Source organism: Larus michahellis, chromosome Z, assembly GCF_964199755.1.
Source record: "Larus michahellis chromosome Z, bLarMic1.1, whole genome shotgun sequence".
In the NCBI taxonomy this organism is placed as follows: domain Eukaryota; kingdom Metazoa; phylum Chordata; class Aves; order Charadriiformes; family Laridae; genus Larus; species Larus michahellis.
The window spans coordinates 24,180,274-24,200,198 of NC_133930.1; the positions used below are offsets into that span (position 1 = coordinate 24,180,274).

Here is a 19,925-nt window from a genome sequence, read left to right on the forward strand (position 1 = left end):
TAGAAGGAGATCAGGTTAGTCAAGCAAGACCTGCCTTTCCTAAACCTGTGCTGGCTAGGCCTGTTGTCCTGTACATGCTGTGTTATGGCACTCAAAATGATCTGCTCTGTAACCTTCCCCAGCACCAGAGTCAGACTGACAAGCTCGTAGTTCTCTGGATCCTCCTTCCAGCACTTCTTGTAGATATCATGTCTGCTACTAGGAAATAGCTAAATATACTGATCAAGAGCTCTGTTTCCACTTTGAAGGGTACGTGTGGTGTTTTCTTTTGAGAAATTCGGGTCTGGGGAGGACTGAGGCTCAAAATTCCAGAATAGAATACTTTTTTCACATTTCTTTGCCTTCCTGTCTAATTCAGCAGGATTATAAAGATTTTTAGATCTTTATATATTTATTTATTTTGCGCATTTAGAAAAAAATAAAAATGCTAAGTCACTTTCATCTGTCCTGGTCATTGTTATCAACAGAGCCAGCGATTCTACTTTGGTATTGGGAAGAAAAAAAGGTGAACTAGTTTAGCTTGTGTTTCCCAATCTCCTTTTACCTGTTTATCAGATGTTCCTCTAACGCACTTAGGTGATAGAGAGAAGGGACTTAATTCTTCACCTGTGCTTTGAAATTAAGACTTGAGGTGCAGGTGTACACCACTGTGTTATGCTATCTTATGCTGGATGGAGCATAGCACTGTGGCCTCTGACTCTGTGATATTTCACTCCAAGCACAGTTTGGTAATTGAGTGGAACAGCTGCATCTAGTATGAGACACTGTAGAGCAGGAGGTAGATCATGGTGTGTAAAAATGTTCAAGATATGATCTTAACAATGACCAGCAGGCCTTGGTCGTGAGCTTTGCAGCTTTTGCTAGATGTAAATGCAAAAAATTACACAGGCTGGAGTGTAGGGCACTGAAGGATGTGTCAGGGACTTGAATCTTGGGTGCAGATATCTCTTGAGGAGATAGCACAGGGCTGGTCTTGAAGGAGGAAGCAAGCTTAAAGAGCATAGTTTGGGATATGTATGAGGAGGTGTTTGTTCTTCTGTATAACATGTAATAGGGTAAAAATCTTGAAATGGACCTGCTGGCATTAGGATCTGTGCAGCTTGGTGTGGATGGGGTTGTTGCTGTGAATTTTTTTCTTCAGTGCTAAACACTTGCAAAGCTGTCAGGGGCCAGCTGTGGTGTTTGGTGAATTCATCTCCTCTGTATGGAATACTGCCACTCTTGCTTCTGATCTTGATCTGACAGCTAATAAAAACAGAGAGAGGAAAAAAAAGAGAGGACAGTTGCTGCTTCAATCTTAAGGTAGAAATCTCTTCAGGTAAGAGCACATTCTTGTATCACTTGATATTCTCACTTGCTTGTCTCTTGATATTGCTGTTTTCAGGAGAATGACTGTGCTGTTCATGGTAACTGCATGTGGTATCAAGTGGGTATGTTGTTGAATTAGCTACCAGCCTACGCAGCCAAAAACATGTTTTCACCTCACAACTGCTTTCAGGGTTCTGTGCCTTCGGAAATAAACTATGTAACATATCCAATACCTGATGCCCCTTATCTCTGTCTTTTGTTGTTCTTTTTTTGTGTTGTTTTTTTTTTTTTTTTTAATTTTTCTTCTTTAGAGGTATCTGTTTGCCACAAGGTTGTTTCCTCAACTGCTCACCTGGGAAATGAAATAAGTCTCTGACTTGCTGCTCCCTGGCCAGCTTTCTGCATGCCCTCTACCTAAAATACCCTGTCATAGATAGGAATTATTTAGGATCCTTCTGTTTTTCCTTCATCTGTCCTTGTAGTTGTGAATCGTGATGGCCTTTGCAAGGAGATAGTTTTCTGACTGTTGCTTTATTATGTGAACTGATAATTGCAACTGGCCTATTCCTCTGGAAAGGACATTCACGCTGTGAGGGTATCAGGGATCCACTGCCTGTGCTTTGCTGGTAATAAATGCAGTTTCTCTGAATACATAGCCTTTTAAGTGTGTAGATATTTTTTTTTTTCCCCTTTCCTTTTCTTTTCTTTTTAAATGAAAGATAGCTCTGCCTCCGAGACACTGACCCTGATCCTAGCCTTTTCCTTTTCTGTGGTTTGTCTGCCCTTATTAGACACTTCTGTCTGGAGGAGTACATACAGCTGATGTTTGCAAAAGGTTTTTTTTTAATCAGCTGTAGTGTAATACTCAGGGGCATAAGGTTATGATATAATGAAAAACTTTTATGCATACAGTCTAATGTCTCTACGTACTTCAGATGCTCTATATTGAATTCTTCCATAGAGAAAGAACAGGGTTGTCTTTATTCTTATCTTTATTTTTATCTCTGATTCCAGCTATGTTTTTGGCATGCACGGTCCCAGCAGCTTTTGTTAATCTCTTGCTGATCTCAGTTGCACCTTCATTCATATGTTAGCATGGCCCGATGATGAACTTTCATCCCTACTTGGATTTGCCTACTGGGCTTTGCTGGCAGTTCCATCATAAACAGCTTTAGCAGCAGAGTGGCATATGGAGTTTCTAGTCCAGCTGTTCTTTTCAGTGATCCATTTCACAGCAGCCCACCTCTGGGTTCATCGGAAAGGCTGACACTAGGCTCACTATGACCCTTCTGCTCCCACAGGAGCTATTTTTAAGCTGGATCATTTCAGGACTTTACAGAATAAAACTGCACACAATTGTACAGGTATGGTACAGGGAGTAGTGAACTCTGGCTTCAGGGCAGGAATGAACTGGTGGGAGAGCTGGGGAGAGGAGCTCCTGAACCTGGTTACTGCTGAAATCGTCATGGTGGGAAGCCATGGCATGACTCACGTCCAGACTTGTTCCTTGTCCAAGCAAGGAGGTGGAGCCTCTGGTACGAAGTGACTAGCAGCACAAAAGTGAGTGGAATGTATTTCTGATTAAAAACAGAACTGAAATATAATTTCAGGGGATAATGCTCGCACAGGGAATGATGAATAATAATGAACGTGGTAGCTGTCTTTACTACCTGTCAGTTTACTACCTGTTACTGCCATGTGTTCTTTGCAGTCCAGCGGTGTATCATGTATCTGCTGATATTAACCCTGCCAAAAGACACTATTGCATCAAGTCTACCCATCTGATTATTTTGTGCTAATAAAATGAACTGTTAATATATTCTGAATCAGAGTGTTGCACACTGGTGTACCAACATGGCTGGTGTCATTGGAGGCACAGGCCACATACGCATTTTAATAGTTTGAAGACTCTTTCCCTTGTCATAGGAATAATGGCATCAATTTAGGTATACTTTAATGCTTCTGAAATAGTATCTGTGCTGTATTGGGATTTTTCAAGGTGTAAACTCTTGTTTATCACAGCTCTTAACTGCTCCTGAAATGCATTCTGAAGAAGAGACAGGAAAGAAAAAAAAAATGCAAATAACAGAGAAGAATTCCCAGCTTTTCAGTTTGGTCCAGGATCTTATGTTACATGGGTTAATAACATTAATAAGAGAGAACTTAGGGCCTCTGAAGATCAGCACTGTTGCTAGCTAGTGTTAAGGTTAAGTTGAACCTACTGTGGTTCCAAGCTGTGATAGAAAGGAGACCTTTTTCAAGCATCTATTTTTTAACTATATTAAAGTTTATGTTAAATGATAATAGGAAGGACATTGAGAAATTTTAAAAAGAATTTATTAAAGGTTTTAAGAGTATCTCCCAGAAGGAGAAGTTATAAGGTCACCTAGCCTTACTGCTCATTTTGGTCAGTTACACCAGTAATTTAATGGAGCATTATCAAAAGACATTACCATCATCAAAGAAGCTTTCTGCAATTGTAATCAAATGTTTATGCAAGTGTTAGATAACTACTTTTTGTGGAATGCTGATTCTATTAATTAGGGTTAGTTTGCACTACTCCTGCTATCTTTTGTTTCCTGAATATAATGAAATTTCCCAAGGAGGCTATAATCTTTGATTATTTCCACCAAATTTTTTTGAGTTAAAGACCTAGCTCTGCATGGTTTCTTGCTGGGAATGGAAGCCTTTTCATTAGGCAGGAGCAAAAACGACTTTTTGAAAAGCAAGAGTCTTGAGAAGTATTTGCCAAATTGAGTATTATTGTATTTTCAGTTAAAGAACCCTGTGGATATCTTTTCATAAGTATGAGCGAGTCTACCTTGCATTTGAAAAATATTCTGTTTTTTTTTTCAGAGGAGACTTCTAGAAGGAATGTGATTTGGAGCAGGCTCTTGAGCCATATCTTCTTCCCATCAGATGCATACCTTAAATAGCAGACTGTAGAATTCATACTTGCTACACCAATGAGGGGCTGTACAAATTGGAATGTTTCTGGAGGGATTGAGACAGAATATTTCAAGTATTTTGGGGAAGAAACTAAATGCAGGTGGTGTGTTTCCTTGGATGTTCATCAGGTAGAGGGTTTTGAACCAGTATCTGTCATATCCTGGAAAAATCTTTAACTGTTGTGCCATGTGGCATATTGACAGTATTGAGGAAATACCTTTTGTCATCTTTTCCTGATTTCAGTAACAGTACTTATGTTCCAAAAACTGGTGGAGAGAACGCAAAGCCAAAAAAGAAACTCCCAAGGTTAATTCAAGGGCTTTGATCAGAAACTGCACTGTATTTTAAAAATAGCTTAAAAAAAATGCAGTTGCAGGCAAAGCCAAGATTTACTTCAGTTTTGTCTGGTTGGCACAATTATTCAGATAACTTAGTGTTTTGAGACTTCTTCCTGCACTACCTTGGGGTTTTTTGTGTGTATGTTAGTAGAAAATGCTCTCGTTGAATTCTAGCAAAAGCAGTGGTGTGTAGAAGTGTTCCTGTTTATTTTGTTATCACCTGTTAAAGTATAAGAAGTTCTTACGATTTTGTGGCATTGATGGAAGAGTTAGAAGGTTTTTTTCTGGTGTGTTTTTTCCTTTGCTTTGACATATTTTAGTAGTAATTATTATGCGTGTTCTCCCTTCTTCCCAAGACTTTTAACAGTCTTGTTAAACTATCCTTGTTTCCCGTCTTAATAGTACTTTTGTACTACAGTCCAAAAGTAACGCTGGCAAAAATAATCAATCTAAATGATCAATTCTGTGATTTGATAGTCTTTTGTGATCTGAGAAATAAACAATATGTTCAAGATGTCTGTTATTCCTCATTCTGTGCAACTAAACATGTATGTTTCATCACTGGCTAGTTTAATTTTTATTCAACAGATATCATTACATCTAGTAGACTGAGTATGTTGGAAGAAGCGATGAAGTAGTTCAGTGGCAAAATATTTGACTTTCATTACTGACCATAATTTTTATACATATATATAAATTAATGTAATTTCTTTTCAAATATTTTTATACAAAAGCTGTTAATGAAGAATTTAAATGCTAAAGACTCCATCTTTCAATCTGTGCATCTGAAGTTAGCTTTTGAAAATGGGCTCTTGAGTTGAAGAAAGGAAAGTGTTCACTGTTTAAGGGTTTTCACAGGCAGTGAAAAGGCTGAGTTGGGAAGTACTTGGCTATGTAGGTTGAAATCAGCAGAGCTGTGTGCGTAGTTTTGCATATGTTTAATCGGCTTGCATAACTGTGGCTGTTGTGTATGACTTCTGGATATGTTTATTCTCCAGAAGAGTTAAAAAATAAATAATTTTTTGACATGGTTCATTCTCCAGGGGCTCCCTCAGAGCATTCCACAGGTTGAGTGAGGTTCTGTAAAGTTAATTTCAGAAAGCCAGTTAAGAGTCAGTAAGCAGGCTAATGTGAGGTATTCACATGATTAATTCCCACAGGTCTGTTGCTATAAGACAGCCACATGAGGTAAAGTTCTTCACAGCAAGCATGATGGAGGATCAGTTTATGGTTATTGCCAATGACACTGTAATAGTTCTGATTGGACACTGAATGTGGAGATGTGATTCAGTCAAACCTGGGTAACGCTGTCAGTATCTGTCTTATACCCTTTTCTTGATTTTCGCTTCCTTACTGTTGCTTGGCAAAACTGAGTAATGCTCTCATATCCACCTGCACTTCTGTTAGTACATTGGTAGGAGCTGCAGCTAATGGTTTATTGAGTGTATAGGAATGAGTTTCTAGAAACTGATGACAGAAAAAGCAAAGCATTTCTTGACTGGCAGCCCTCCTGACCGGCATTCTGACTGATTTCACTGATCGGTTCTTGCCGCTTCTTCACTTAGTGGCTTGCAATGTTCTTGCTCCTTTTTTTTTTCCTGCTAGATAACAACTGTTTATTCACATGGGAAAACGTATCTCCTGGAGGCAGTCTTCTATTCATAGTTCATTGTGTCCTATAGATTTTTCCAGCGACTTGCCTCTCTTTACAAAGCCTCTAAGTGAAGGTGATGGGCCTTTTTCCTGTTGCCGGAATGGAATGAGACCACCAGTCAAATTCCATCAATGCTGCTCACTATAAAGAAGCAGATTATTGAAGTTGCTAGGCATTTTGTTACTTTTTTTTTTTTTTTTTTTTGCATATTAAGATATTAATGTTTTATAATGCCAAAAGTTTGGTAAGGTCAGATTTGTGTTTAGGCTGAGTTTTGAAGCCTAGTGAAGGGTTCAGTGTAAGGGGTGCTTGTTTTTGATAAAAGTAATGTTTGTGAAGTTAATTAGCATGTTAGTTAATTAGCATGAAGTTAATTAGTAAACAACAATTCTTGTGGTTGCCTCAGAGTTTCTAGAAGTGATGGAGTAGATGCCACAAACAGGACTGAAGATTAAGCAACTTAAATTATTTTCTGAAAATTCAGGTGCCATATTTGGTAGAATTCACACAGAAAATTAACTTGGAAGTTTTCTTAATTTTGAAAGCAAACAGAGCAAGTACTGTTGTTTCAGGTGGTTAAAACATTGCAAGGCTGTTTAACTGAAAGTATGTATTTAGGCTGTCAAGAAGTAGGGAATAAACTGAATCAGTTTCCAGAAAAGCTGTTCATCCTAATACCTTAATTCAGAATATTTCTTACATGTGTTAGAGTTGTAGAGGAGTTAGGATGTCTGAAAAGTATCAAGATAATTTCAGTAAAGGGGAAAGTATGAATATAAAAGAGAAACAAAACTTCTTCAGTAATCTGATCTGTTGAAAGCCTGAGGGGGCAGTAAGACCAGTGAAAGAAATGGTATTCTTTCCTTTCATTGTAGGAAAAGCTATACAAATATTAAGTTTTTCCTTTGTAAAATTTCAGATTATACAGTATAGTTATTCAAAATACATATTTTTGCTCAAACTTTGTATTTTTTTCAAGTTTCAATTTTTTTTGGTACTTAAGCAGTTTGAGTGTTTGGACTTTTTTTTTTTTTTTTCTTCTTTCCCTTGAAAAGCAAGTAGGTCCATCCATGTAGGAAAAGTTTAGGGACAGACTGATCCTTGTTCTAGAGGTTGTTCGGTATGAATTTTAATCAGTGAGATGCAACCACAAGAAATAGCAAGAATAGACAACAAAATGGTGCACTGTTCAAAGCCTAGGAGGCAGTCCTCCTTTTGCAGCTCCAGCAAATCCAGGTAGCTTTAAGACTGGCTGCAGTGAGGTATTTACCATAAATAATTTTGCACATGTGATGAAGACTATTGTGCTTCTGTTTTTTCAGTCGAATGGTCTTTCAAATTCCTCTGTCTGAGAGAAAATGCTTACGCTTTGTATGTGTGAACCTGCTGTTTCTCAGGTTTTCTCAGGAAAAGGTATTAACCTCTGCTAGGTAAAAATCTCTAAAACATAACGTGGTTGATAGTCTGTTGAAGCTCTGGATGGAGAATGTGAATTTTAAAAGTTATGTTTTATTAGAGGAGATGCTGGTCTTTGAGTTACAGTGTGAATCCAGATGTACGGGATGGCTGGCGGTTGGGTTCTTTAGTATGTAAATTCTTAAATTGATACCGAAAATGCAAGATAATGTATATACTTGGCAAGAGTTAATGTTTTTTCAACTTTAATGTGTGTATCTAGAAATGAAGTAGGCATGTGTTCATGTGTGTATTTTTAGTAGACAGCATCATTAAATGCATATGAATAATACATATATAAAAACGTCATGAGGCTGCTTTTAGCAAAAGCTTCATTTTCTTTCTGATATTTGTATGGTGGTATTATTGAAATTGATTTAATAAAGCTTTTACAAAGCTAGTGAAAATACAGCTCAGTTAAATACTCTCCCTCTCCCTTGTCCAACATCCTCCATTCCATCCCCTCCACGATCCATTTCCCTGCTTTTCTCTGTTCTTCTTCCTCCCCTTTCTCCATTCACTGTCAGGAAGGGGCGCCTCAGAAGAGTCATTTCAGCTCAGCACGCCACCGTCAGAGACTAGTGGAACCAGCAGCTACAAAAGTGAGTGCCTTTATTGAAGGACCATTTTTGAAATGGAATGTTGTGTCAGCACAGTATTTATTACTAAAGAAGCTCTTCTTTGTGCTCATTGGGAGATTTAGTTATTTTTACTCATCTGCAACTGATGAGTAAATCACTCTGTCTCAAGAGGTGACCTTCAGAGCTGGAGAGATTCATATTCAAGTGCAGCTGTTGTGATTTCTTGAAAAAGTTGGGGTGAGATTTTTTTTTTGGTGTCTGCAAAGTGAAATAGAAACTGTGTTCTACTTTGGTTTTATTACTTTGCACGATATCTGTTTTCTTAAACACATGTCCAATTCATTTGCCTCATTCTTAAATAAAAGGCTTTCATTGAATAAAAAAATTGGCAAGGATATGGAAAATAATCAAATATTCTATTATCAAGCTGTGATGGGAAGTTTCAGAGTTAAAAAACTCCAACTTTGTCATCAAGAGATTATACTAGCAGATATAATAGCAGTACCAGATAGTTTGTAATATTGTTCCACCTTTTTAGAAACATGTTTTTTGCTAACAGTGCACAAAGCAGTTTGAGATATTCAGTGAGTGTGATGTTATTATGGAACTTTTATTCTCCAGGCTAATAAAATGTACTGTGATGCAAATTTTAGAGCATCAGTAACTTTTCAACTGTGTCTATTTTTTGCTACTTTTTGTGAGACTCCAGCAAAAATGAAACTGTGTATCCATTACTACCACAGAAATACCATTCTCCTCTTTGCTTTAGACTTAGATTACTTGCAGAATTGATTGCAATATTTACAGACAACCTTTGATACAGGTTGAAGTAGATCAATGAGTACATCAATGGTAGAAATCCTGGTCTTGAAAGAAAAGCGTTGATTTTTAGGAAATAAAAAAAGTGGACACGTGGTGTCTTGTCTTGCATTCTAAACTATGACTCCAGTTGCTCTTGTCAGACTGATTCTTTCTGTTGCTAAATGCATGGACTCATTAAGTATTAATTGTGTTGACTTTTACTGTTGCCAGCTTATATTACTTATTCCCTTTGGCCTGTAACAACGTTGTCAATATTAAGCTATCCTTTTTGGGGACTGGGGGAGGGCATTGCGGGGGTTACAGATGTAAAAGTGAGTGATATGTTGGTTGTTTGTTTTGTTTTGTTTTGTTTTTTCTTTAATTTTAAAAAGGATTAGTTAAGAGCAGAAATGAATTTTGAATTAGCCTGTACTGTCTCTTAAGGAGCCTGTTCTCTTGGTGAACCGCTTTCTGTGTGCATTAATGTACAGTAGAATCACTACAGTTAATTCCCTCAATGTGGAAAGTCACAGGAAAAAATGTATACCAAGGTGCAGTTCTGTGGACATAAGCTGTGCTATCTTTTGCTCCCTCCTCTTATCTAATTTTCCAACATACCCCAGTGCCCTACTTTACCCCTGGATGCACCTTCTTGAATGTAGGTGTGGTGTCAAAACCTCAGTCTGGTAGCTGCAAAGCAACCCTCGCATTAGTTGCACTTCTGTTTTGTTTGGGACAGAAGGACCAGAAAGGCTCTTGATTGGTGTTTCCAGAGCCCTTAGCCACTGCCCTTTAGTCAATGTCTTTGCTACCGGGAGGACATCCTGATGCACTGGGAGCAAGTCAGTTGGCAGCTCAGCATCTGGAGGGGGTCTGATATCACGGACCACATCATCCTCCACCTCTTTCCCTACAACCATTGTCAGCAGCTTCAGAATGACCATCTACCTGGAAAAGACTCTTCAGCACTAAGTAGAAACATAGCTCTGAGTGTTTCGTTTTGATTAAAATATGTCTGTAGGAAAGAGGATGTAGGCAAACAGGAAGCAGTGCTTCATTGCCAATAGTCTGTGACAGAAGAGAAAAACTGCAAGTTCATAGCTCCCAGGGGCATGGATCGGCCTGCAGATCGCCTACCTGATCTCATTTCTCACTGTCCATGCAAGAGAATGGTGAAATCCTGGAACAGTAGTCTTCTGAGTCCTGTTCTTTGCAAACCTTCCACTAGGTGGGTAGTATCGCTGCATCGCAATCCAATAAAACTAATTCTGACAGACATCTGTGCTGACAGTGACCGCTTCCCTTCCTCCACTCCTGTACACATTTCTCACTGAAGAATAGCTGCCATGCTTTATTTCCTAGATATATATGCCTTTTTTTCCTCACCCACCACCCTTCGTATGTTCTTGGAATCAACTGCTACAGCTGAGAGGAGTGTACTTTCCTGGTCTGATTGAGGTAATTTGAGGTAATAATTTCTGCATGTTTCCCACTCGTTCCTATCTGTCTTTTCCTTCTTTTGTGACTGGATCAAACTCAAGTCTTGGATTATGTGCTTTTGCCTCATACTTCTTTACGTGTCAAGTCTGGAAATACCATGTTCATCCATGACCAGACTACACTCAGACTGGTTCAGCTGATGGACGGCAGGATATGGAATAGGCTTTGGCAGCTTAACAGCTGCCCTTCAGCAGGAAGTTTTGGAGGAGGGATATTCGCTTGTGATTCTGACAAGAGGGACACAGTTTGACGCTTTGCGTGGCGCAGACCTTTGGAATGGGCACAAGAGCAATGAGAATGCTGTGTTCAGCACCTTTGCTCAGGGCTGTTGGGGCTGGGGCTGTACTAGACTACTGTTCCATGAACTGAGACAACTCAAGAGAAGGGATGAAGACAAACCTGTCCTGCAGCAAGTGCTACAACAGTTGTATGCTGGTAGGAGCAGTAGCCTGAGGTTACCTGAGCAGATTTGGCTGGGGAGAAGTGTGGCATGTGGTACTGCATAACAAGCAAGGGTGATGTACTGTGTTCTTCAAAGGCCCATCTACGTTCCAAGAACATACTTCAGGCAGTGTGAGTTTGTCAGTGTTTGCCATTCAGATCACTATGAAAGCACACTAGGGAAGTGCTGTTAGCACAGAGCCGCTAGGAGACCAACCCTCTTTCCCTTGTACTCCTGCTTGCACTTCCTGAACTGCTGTTTTCTGGCAGACTCACCTGTAAACTGCTGTAAGGCAATAGGATTGTCAGCAGAGTCCTGTCACCCTTCCTCTTTCATGTTTTGTGTCATTAGGGACCCTTACCACTAGTTGCTATGACAACCTGACCAGCCACTTGAAGGAATCCATTTGCAATGCAGCTGATGAAGAAAGGCCATGACTTTCTCTTATAAAACTGTGAATTCAGCTGGGAAAGTTGGACTCCAGTCATCTCAAAAGGCAGCAGCAATGCAGCCTGTCTCCAAGCCCTACCAAAGACTTAACCTGCTTACTCTGTGTACCTCTGCAGACACACCTGCTGCAGTGCCCTCTTGGCAGCCCCCTCTAACACTCAGGACTGCAGGGCATTAATCATCCATTCCTGGGACATTGGGGCCAGGGAAGCTCTCCTGGTGGAGACTAGGAGGACAGGGCTGAGATTCAGCTGTGCAGAGAATTCCAGAAGTAGGAAGCTGTAGAAAGGCAACAGGACTGGCAGAGTGTCCCCAGCAGCTTGTTCTCTCACACTCCTTGGTCTGAATTTATTGCCTCAGGAAGAGCTGCCAGTTTCTCCTGGTGGTAGGGGTGGGCGCACAGAAGCAAGTCTTATGATCTTGTTGCCATCTTAAAGCAAGAGCTACTGAGTCTGCTGCTTTTAGACTGAAGATGGCAAATTGCCAAATACAAAGCTGATATGCCTTTCTTTAAGGTTGTTGATTCAGCTCTTTCTAGTTTTAAAAAACACAACACAACAAAACAAAAAAAACCCAAGCAAGAAAAGCCCCGAACCTAAACAAACTTGTTACTTTGAAATGGTATGTTGTCTCTTGGCTCTGTAAAGACTGGTGTGATCCCTTTTATTCCTTTTGCCTTCCTGTGCAGCAGCTGTTTGCCCAGGTGGCAGGATGTTATGGAAGCCCAGGCTGCACGGCTTGCACAGACCGTTGCCTATATCAGGGACACTGTTTGGGCATGGGGTAAGACCATCAAAGACCAGTAAAGGAATACTGTTTTTGTTCCTAGGAAAGCATCCTGGTGTGCTTGTATGGGTGTTCTGTTCTGCATGTCTGGGTCCCTGGGTTTCCTGCATGTGGCTCCTAACCTCATGAGCATGGGAGAACAACTGTATTTGGGAGACTTGTAAGGAAGACAGTGTATCTCACGAAAGCAGCAACAGTGATTCAGAGGACACTTGAGGTACAACTTGCCAAGAAGATCTCCGTCTATGGTCAGCTGACTACAGGTGATTCACCTGCATCTTGGCACTCATTCTGCAGATTGTCCTGGACCTGGAAGAAATTCATTTGTGTGTTAGTGATTTGGGTGACCCAAAGCAGCAAGAGAACATGGTGTGTTGACTTCTGATGTGGAGACTAATGTTTCCTGAGGGGGGAGGATCCTGGCCTGTCCTGGCAAAAGATAGTAGGGTTGTAAAGATGTGAATGTGGCCTACTATTTTTGCTCATGTCCAATTGTATGATTGGTTGATTGATTTGATGCAAGTCAGGGAAAGCTGGTCTTCAAACAATGATGAGCCTCTTCTGTATAGATTTCTATTTGGATCTCAATTTTAGGGCCTACAGCTGGTGATGGTTCTAGGTTTCTAGGTTAGTCCCGTCTGTGAAACCTCATGTCTTCATTATTTTTTGAGTCAAGCTTGGAAGTGATTGAGACTGGTATCTGCCTCTGAGAGAGGAAGTAATGAAAATGTTTTGAGAGAGAGGACTCTGTTTTCTCCAAGTATTGGAGGAAGAACTTCCTTCATCCATTCGGTACTGATTTGCCTCATATCATGTTTTGGGCATGAAAGTGACCATTCGACAGCAGAATGATGAGCAACAGGCAGTGGTGGGAGTATTTAGAATGCTTAACCTAACAAGTGCTAAACAGCTGCTGAAGGTATGAACAGGACCTTTATATATTTATTGGTGTAATCACAGGGTGTGCTGTGCTCCACCCAGAAAGTGGGTAAAGTCAAAGAGCGTAGCCAGTAGGTTTGGGGAGGTATTATTCCCTTCTAACTGACGCTTAAGAGACGCATCTGAAATAACTGCATCCGGATTTGGGGCCCTGGTACAAGAAAGATGCTGGAGTTTGATGTACACGGAGGAGCTGAGGAGCTAGGTTTGTTTAGCATTGCGAAGGCTGAGATGGGATTTATTGGCTATCTTTCACCACCTAATAGATGGTTAGCCGTACTTTGAGTGGAGAATCGGACCAGATGGCCTCCAGAGGTCCTTTGCAGCATGAGTTGTTAGGTGTTTGAAGGGTGTGGTACTTGCTGCATGCTTGCCTCTATCTGCTCGGTAGTGATGCAAAGCTCTCCAAGTGGCCTTTTCAGCATAGCGTCCTCTAGCAGATAAGCAGTATAGATCGTACAAAAGATGCTGAAACACTGTGGATTAGAACTAGTCCGCTTTGATCCACAAAGCAGAGTTTGTTCTCAGACATCATAAAACCACTGTAGATGTAGTCTCTATGCATCTTCTGTTGTATATATTACGTTACTTGGTGGTGCCTTGGAACAGAAGCTTAATATAAAGAGTTGCTGGGGAATTTGTTTTCTAGAACTTTTCTGTAAGTTCCAAATATGAATACAGGTAGATAACGTTAAAGAAAGTGCTTCAGGAGTAATGATCTGAAGGACAAAATAAAATACTCATTGATCAAGCTGGGAAAAGTAACAGTCAAATAAAAATTAATTTGATACGGGAGCATGGAGGTTGAGAAGGAGTTATAAGGGAAAGCATTTAGACTATTTTCAAACTGTTGTTGTGTTTCAATGCTTAATAATAAAGCTGTATTCTAGATAGGCTGCCAGTATAAACTGAAACACTTGTAGGTAACAGTTATGAAGATTACTCTGAATTTTGTCAGCTTGGAAAAACACTGATATTAGAATGAATAAAGTGGAAAAACTCCAAGCTGATCGTGAGGACAGTGGACATTTCAGCAGAGGTAGAATTTGGTTTTAAGTCATTCTGGTGTGAGTACCAGATCAATTAGTTACAGAGCACAGTAATCTTTCCTCAACTCATACTGAAAAATTTCTGCAGCATCTGTAAATAAGGATTTTAAAAACAAGAGTTTCTTGCTTTTGAACTTGCTTCTGGAGTTACAGTAGTCACTGTTGCACATACTCTACTTTCGAAGCTGATAAAAAATTTTTTAGAACTGTTTTGTTCTCTGCCTAGCTCAGTGACTCATGACTTGTAATTGTAAATAAATAGTTTGCTGTTGAGAACCATGTCTTCACCTGCTAAACCTAGACTGAAGATCTTAATAGATGGGAAGCTTCAGTAAAAATACTTACCTACGTATGGCTGTCAATAATAGATGGCTAGATGGATCAGATGCTATTGTATATCTTGCTAGGCTACATCTTAAGTATGTTTTAAACCCACTTGCATTCTTAAATTTTTGCTGCTTTTTGCCATAAACACAAACTGAAGAGTCTACTTCAAGAGTAAAAAAAGAAATCATCCATTAGGCAGGGGAGTGCAGAGAAAGAAGTACTATTTCCTAGCACTCCTCTCTGGCAACAGCTGATAGAACTTTGATTTGACGCCCAATTGATTGCTAGGAGGTTATATTTACCAAAGGTTAGAGAGTCTGGCTGACATAAATAGAAGCAAAAGATAGTTTGCAGTCAGGTATTGCAAATGGATCCTCTCTTTGGCAAGTTAAAGTTGTCTTCCTTATTAAATTAATCTCCTGGAAAAGTCAGTCTGTGGTTAGTGTAATATTCATTGTATTAGGTAGGTTTTATAACCTTCTATGGCAAAGTGGAAACAAAATAAATCCACAATACTCCCTTTTCTCCTTACTAAAACTTTAGTTTTGTAGAAGGTAATACCAAGTTATAATTAGATGTTTGCAGCTGTTACTTCAAATGTGTGGCCTCCATCCCAATGGGGCTTGCATGCCTCCTAATTGATTAAAAATAGAAATAGCTGTGGTAGAAATAGTATTAGAAGTTGTTTGGCTAGCATAAATGCTAGTATTTATGCAAAAAAATATCACAGAAACGTAAAGCTAGTCTTAAGATATGTTTAAATTAGTAGACATACATCCTCATTTAGGTGCGGGATGTCTGCATGGTGTGGACACAAAGAAAGGGCTAGAATTTGAAATATTTACCAAGGACTGGGATAGGGGAGTGGGGGAAACCAGTGTTGGGAGGTATTTCAACCATACTGAGGTAAGATTTGTGTCATCAGAAGGATAGGTTTTTTTTTCTCCCCAAGAGAACTATTTTATTCTGCACGTACTTATCTTCACTAACGAAATTACCATGGAAGGTACACTGGTCCTTTCTGTTACTGAAATATCTTGGTGGTGTGACTGCAGGGAAGGTGAAAACTCCTGGACTTAGCCTGCCAGATGGCTCATATAAATCAGTATAGGAACTGGGAGGATTTTTTTTATACTGTTCCCTATTGCAGACTGTTTAGGATTGGGTTGCCTCCTGCTGTCTTAAAAACAGCTAGAAAGTATAGAGAAGAAACTATGGTTGGCTACTCTTTAACTTTTGTTTCATGTTAAATAGATGCATAACTGAAGGTGTTTGTCCTAATCCCTTTTTATCCTTTTTTTTTCCCCTAATTGAGGGTCTTTGAGACTAGTCACATACGAAACCTCTGTGCCTTTAGAAAGTTCTTCCCATTAATTAGTAGATATTTCACAACAGAAACTTGCAGACAAATGTACTAGATAGGGGTATAAATTCGAATAACCTTCACCTATCCTGTTAGACCTTATTAAGACAGTATAAATAGGATTATCAGTCAAAAGTAAAAGGGAATTTAAAAAATGTACTGCTTGCACAAACTTAATACAGTTCTTGATGTGATTTACTGTAGTTTGACTTGGAACAATCCATCTGCCACATTGGACAAGGAGAGGGATGAAATTGGCTATAAAATGGCAATAAACCAGAAGATTATCTGGGTCCTAATCTCGATTTACCTAGAATGTTAGTAGTCCAAACAAAAACTGTAAAATATACCTTGCTTTATTGCTAGCAGATACAAAGAGACCAAGTAATGTTATAAATTGTGGGAAAGGATTTATCACTGTTACATTTTTGCTTTGAGTAGGTAAAAAGGTTTGTCTGTCCACTGTGGTTTTTAGCTTAAAACCTTGCCTAGGCTGAAACAGTGATTTATTTCATGTCAAAAGTTCACAAATTCTTGTACACAGGGGTCCAGCACTGGTCTAGTAATCTGCATTGTTTCGTTAGGGATTTTTCCAGTGCAACTGTCAGTATTAGGAAGCTGGGGTTGTGCCTCAGGGTGGTCTTTGCTAGATGTGAGTTTACTGCCTGCATCAGAGGTTTTTAGACCAGTGATTGATGCAGCAGCTATGGCTGTTGTTGCACACATTTTGAGACTTTTGGATGAAAATAAAAGTGTCAGACTACTGATGTTTGTGTTATGATCCCTTTCTGATAAGGAAAGGAATACTTCAAAAGAGCATTCAAATCCCCAAAGAAAAATTACCTTTCTCCTTCTTGTCTTCTTTGCAGTGGGTACGCAAAATTGAGATTGCAGCTAATTGGAGAAACTGGGTAACATCAGAAGGGAGAGCAGCGTAGTATCAGTAAGGATCATGGGATTTTTGTCATATTGTGTTTGGAAAGGTTGAAATAATTTTTTCTTGCTTTGGAGTGTTGACTAGTAATTGAAGATTCGTGCAACAGTTGGTGGTGGGGGTGTCCTCTTGCCTACCATATAGGAAGAGGAGTAGTGACAGTAGCCTTTTGCAGTTCATCAGAAAGTATGGCAAACAAGCAGGAAACAAGGTAAGAAACGTGTTCAGCATGCCCACATAGAGCAACGTTTAGGTTTATAGTAAGGGCAAAGACAAGACAAAAGATCATGAGAATGTGGCTCCCTAAGCTAGAATGGGCTCTCCTTTGGGAGTGTCAGACACCAGTGTGGATCGTTCAAACTTTTCAGGACGTTTAAAGTCCTGTAGGAAATAATTGAAATTCAGCTTGTTGAGAGAAACAAGTGACTACAGTTTTGAAATGAAAAAATAAAGCGTTCATTTTGACTTAAGTTGTTTTCACCAAAGGGGTTAATGTTTACCTTTTTAGTCTCTGGACAGTCTCACTTTTTCCAGTGTGACCCTCACCCTAGAACTTGAACCTTTCTTCTACATCAGTGGAGTGTATTACCAGTAAGCTGTTGGGTCAGCTGAACTGATCAGATTTGAATTTATAAATACTCATTAAAATGTCAACATTTAGCAAAATTTCTAATTTTGAGACCTTTAATTGCATAAGGGGCAGATCTGGAGTTGTTAACAAAGCAAATATAAATTAGCCTTTTTCTACAAAAGAGATACTTCTGTTATCTGCTGAAAGCAAAAAAAAAAAAAAAAAAGTAGTGTTTTGCCGCTGCTGTTTCCTGTGTTGGTTTTTTTTTGAGGGGGAAGTGAGTTGTTTGTGCCCTTTGTACCTGGCCTGCCCAAAATCTTCTCTTTACCCTTGTGTGTAAAGAGCAGCTGCGGAGCTCAGCTCTGTGGTTCCTAGAGTGGGCACTATGGGCACAAGAGTGCCCTGGAGAGGCTCTCGTGACCAATTCCTCAGATTAACATGGCTTAAAACTTAGTTCCAGTGTACTTTCCCCTTTCAGCATACATGCTCTCTTCCAGCTTGTGATTGTGAATGTGTCAAGGTAGAGAAAGGCCTGTGTTTGCTAGTGGTAATCAGTCCTGGAAAAAAGAATAAACATGTTTGGACTGTTTTTAGCCCCTTCTGTCCTGTGCAAGATGACTAACAAAACCTGTTGCAATCAAAACATAGATGTAGGCAAGTCTCTTTCATGTTGAAGGCAGGCTTAATCATTTTATCTTACTGATTTCAACCGCGGTTTAGCAGCAGCTGCTGAACATACTCATTGTATAATACAAAACATGATTTGCAGCTGGGAAAAGGAAGGCAATTAGATTCTTGTGGGCATAATGGTCTCCAGCTGTATTGTCAAGAAGAGCCGAAGCTGGTCATCACTATGTGCTGTGGTGTTACTTTTTTATTTTGCTTTTTAATAGTAGGCAAAATCCTGTGTAGGTATGCCTATATAAAAAACACAGTTTTCTATTTGATGAAGGAACCTAGAGAATCAAAGAGAACCTAGAGTCAAAGTGGATTCAGGGTTTTCCAATTTTGGTAAACTGCATCATTGTTTATATTTGTTCAGCTGAACAGTTGTACTAGCAGCTGGCATTTATGTCTTGTGTGACTCTTTTTTTATTTCTCCCCTTCTCCTTTTCCCTTAATATATGGTAGCACTCTTAAACTCTAAGTATGGCAATATTCGTGTGAACTTGGTAGCTGGAATCTGTTTAGTGGTGGTGTTTCAGACACTTTGCAGTCCATGTGTTTTCTCCACTAATCATGTGGTGATGTGGTACTTTGCCGAGGGGCAAAATAGACTGTGTGACAGCAGGTCAGAATGGAGCATGGATTTTCTAACATTGCATTATGTTAAATGATTTTTGTGTACTTTGAGGTGGAAAGTTCATTCAGAATTTTCACGCTTTTTAATTGAAGAAACATGGTTATTCATTTTTAAATACTTGAGAGAAAAATGCAACGTGGTAGACAACAAACAAAACCTTAAGTAGTATTTTTCTATTATATTTTACTAGGAAGTATTTGAAAGAAGTAAAGCTCAGACCACTAGAAAATGAATACACAGATTTACTGAGTTAAGGTTAGCAACCGTCAAATTGCTCTCTTTCAAAAGGGTTTGTGCTCCTCATTAAAGGGAGTTTTCACCTTTTACTAATTACAGTAGCTACTCTCCAAATAAGCTATGCTGCATTATTGTTGTAAGGAAGTCGACTTGATGTGTTCTGCCACTGCTGCTTTTGGCTGAAAGCTTGAGATAATAGCAGAAGTAATGTTATTAAGCATAGTCTGAATAATTCTTAACTGCATTACTGTTTCTTATTTGGCCAGTAGATTACTGATACAGTGTTCTGATCACAGTACTGATACAGTGGCATTTGTGGTTTGGTTTTTTTTTTAGTTGATTTGGGATGTTTCTGAAGCATTGAGTATTTATGGATTCACTTGCTATAAATGAGACATGCCAATAAGCATGAGTGGATTTATTTTATTTTTTTTTTATTCCCATAATGGGTATGTTTGTAGCACTTTTTTCTTTTTTCTTTCTTTTTTTCTGGCTAAGTCAATTTGATTATTATTTTTTCGCTTTCCAAGGTAAATAAAAAGATTATACTCAAAACTTCTTCCAGTGACTTACTCCTGTAGTATCCTCTCTTTTCAGAGAATATCTTTGACTACCAAGCATTGATTGAGATTCTTGCTATTGTCTCTAAAGAAACTGTTGTGCTACTTTGTCTATTTAAAAAAAAAAAAAAAAAAAAAGCTTAGTTAAAGCCTATACATTCTGGTATAGGATTTGTTTTTTGATTTCTGCCAATTTCTTTCAAAATTTAATCGAGAATGTCATGTGTATTGTGTCTCTGAAACAATGTAATTGTTTTTGAGAAAGATCTTTTGGTTGCTAAATGTTATTACCGATTCCATAATAGGAACGACTTCAGACATTCTTTTTGATCCAGTTATTTTGCATTTAAATTTATAATGCCTAGCTTTAGGTAGGCA

General features: G+C 39.1%; 1 protein-coding gene across 4 annotated transcripts in view; it reads left to right on the forward strand.

The window, feature by feature from the left end:
* Positions 1-19,925, forward strand: part of MAST4 (microtubule associated serine/threonine kinase family member 4) — a 298,871-nt gene that overhangs the window by 111,775 nt on the left and 167,171 nt on the right. For 2 of the 4 annotated variants that reach the window (XM_074568788.1, XM_074568789.1), the window contains one exon: positions 8,232-8,306. The exons of the other annotated variants lie outside the window; for them this stretch is intronic. In XM_074568788.1, the coding sequence (XP_074424889.1) occupies positions 8,232-8,306 (75 nt within the window). The remainder of the gene's footprint in view (positions 1-8,231; positions 8,307-19,925) is intronic. 4 annotated transcript variants of the gene reach the window in all.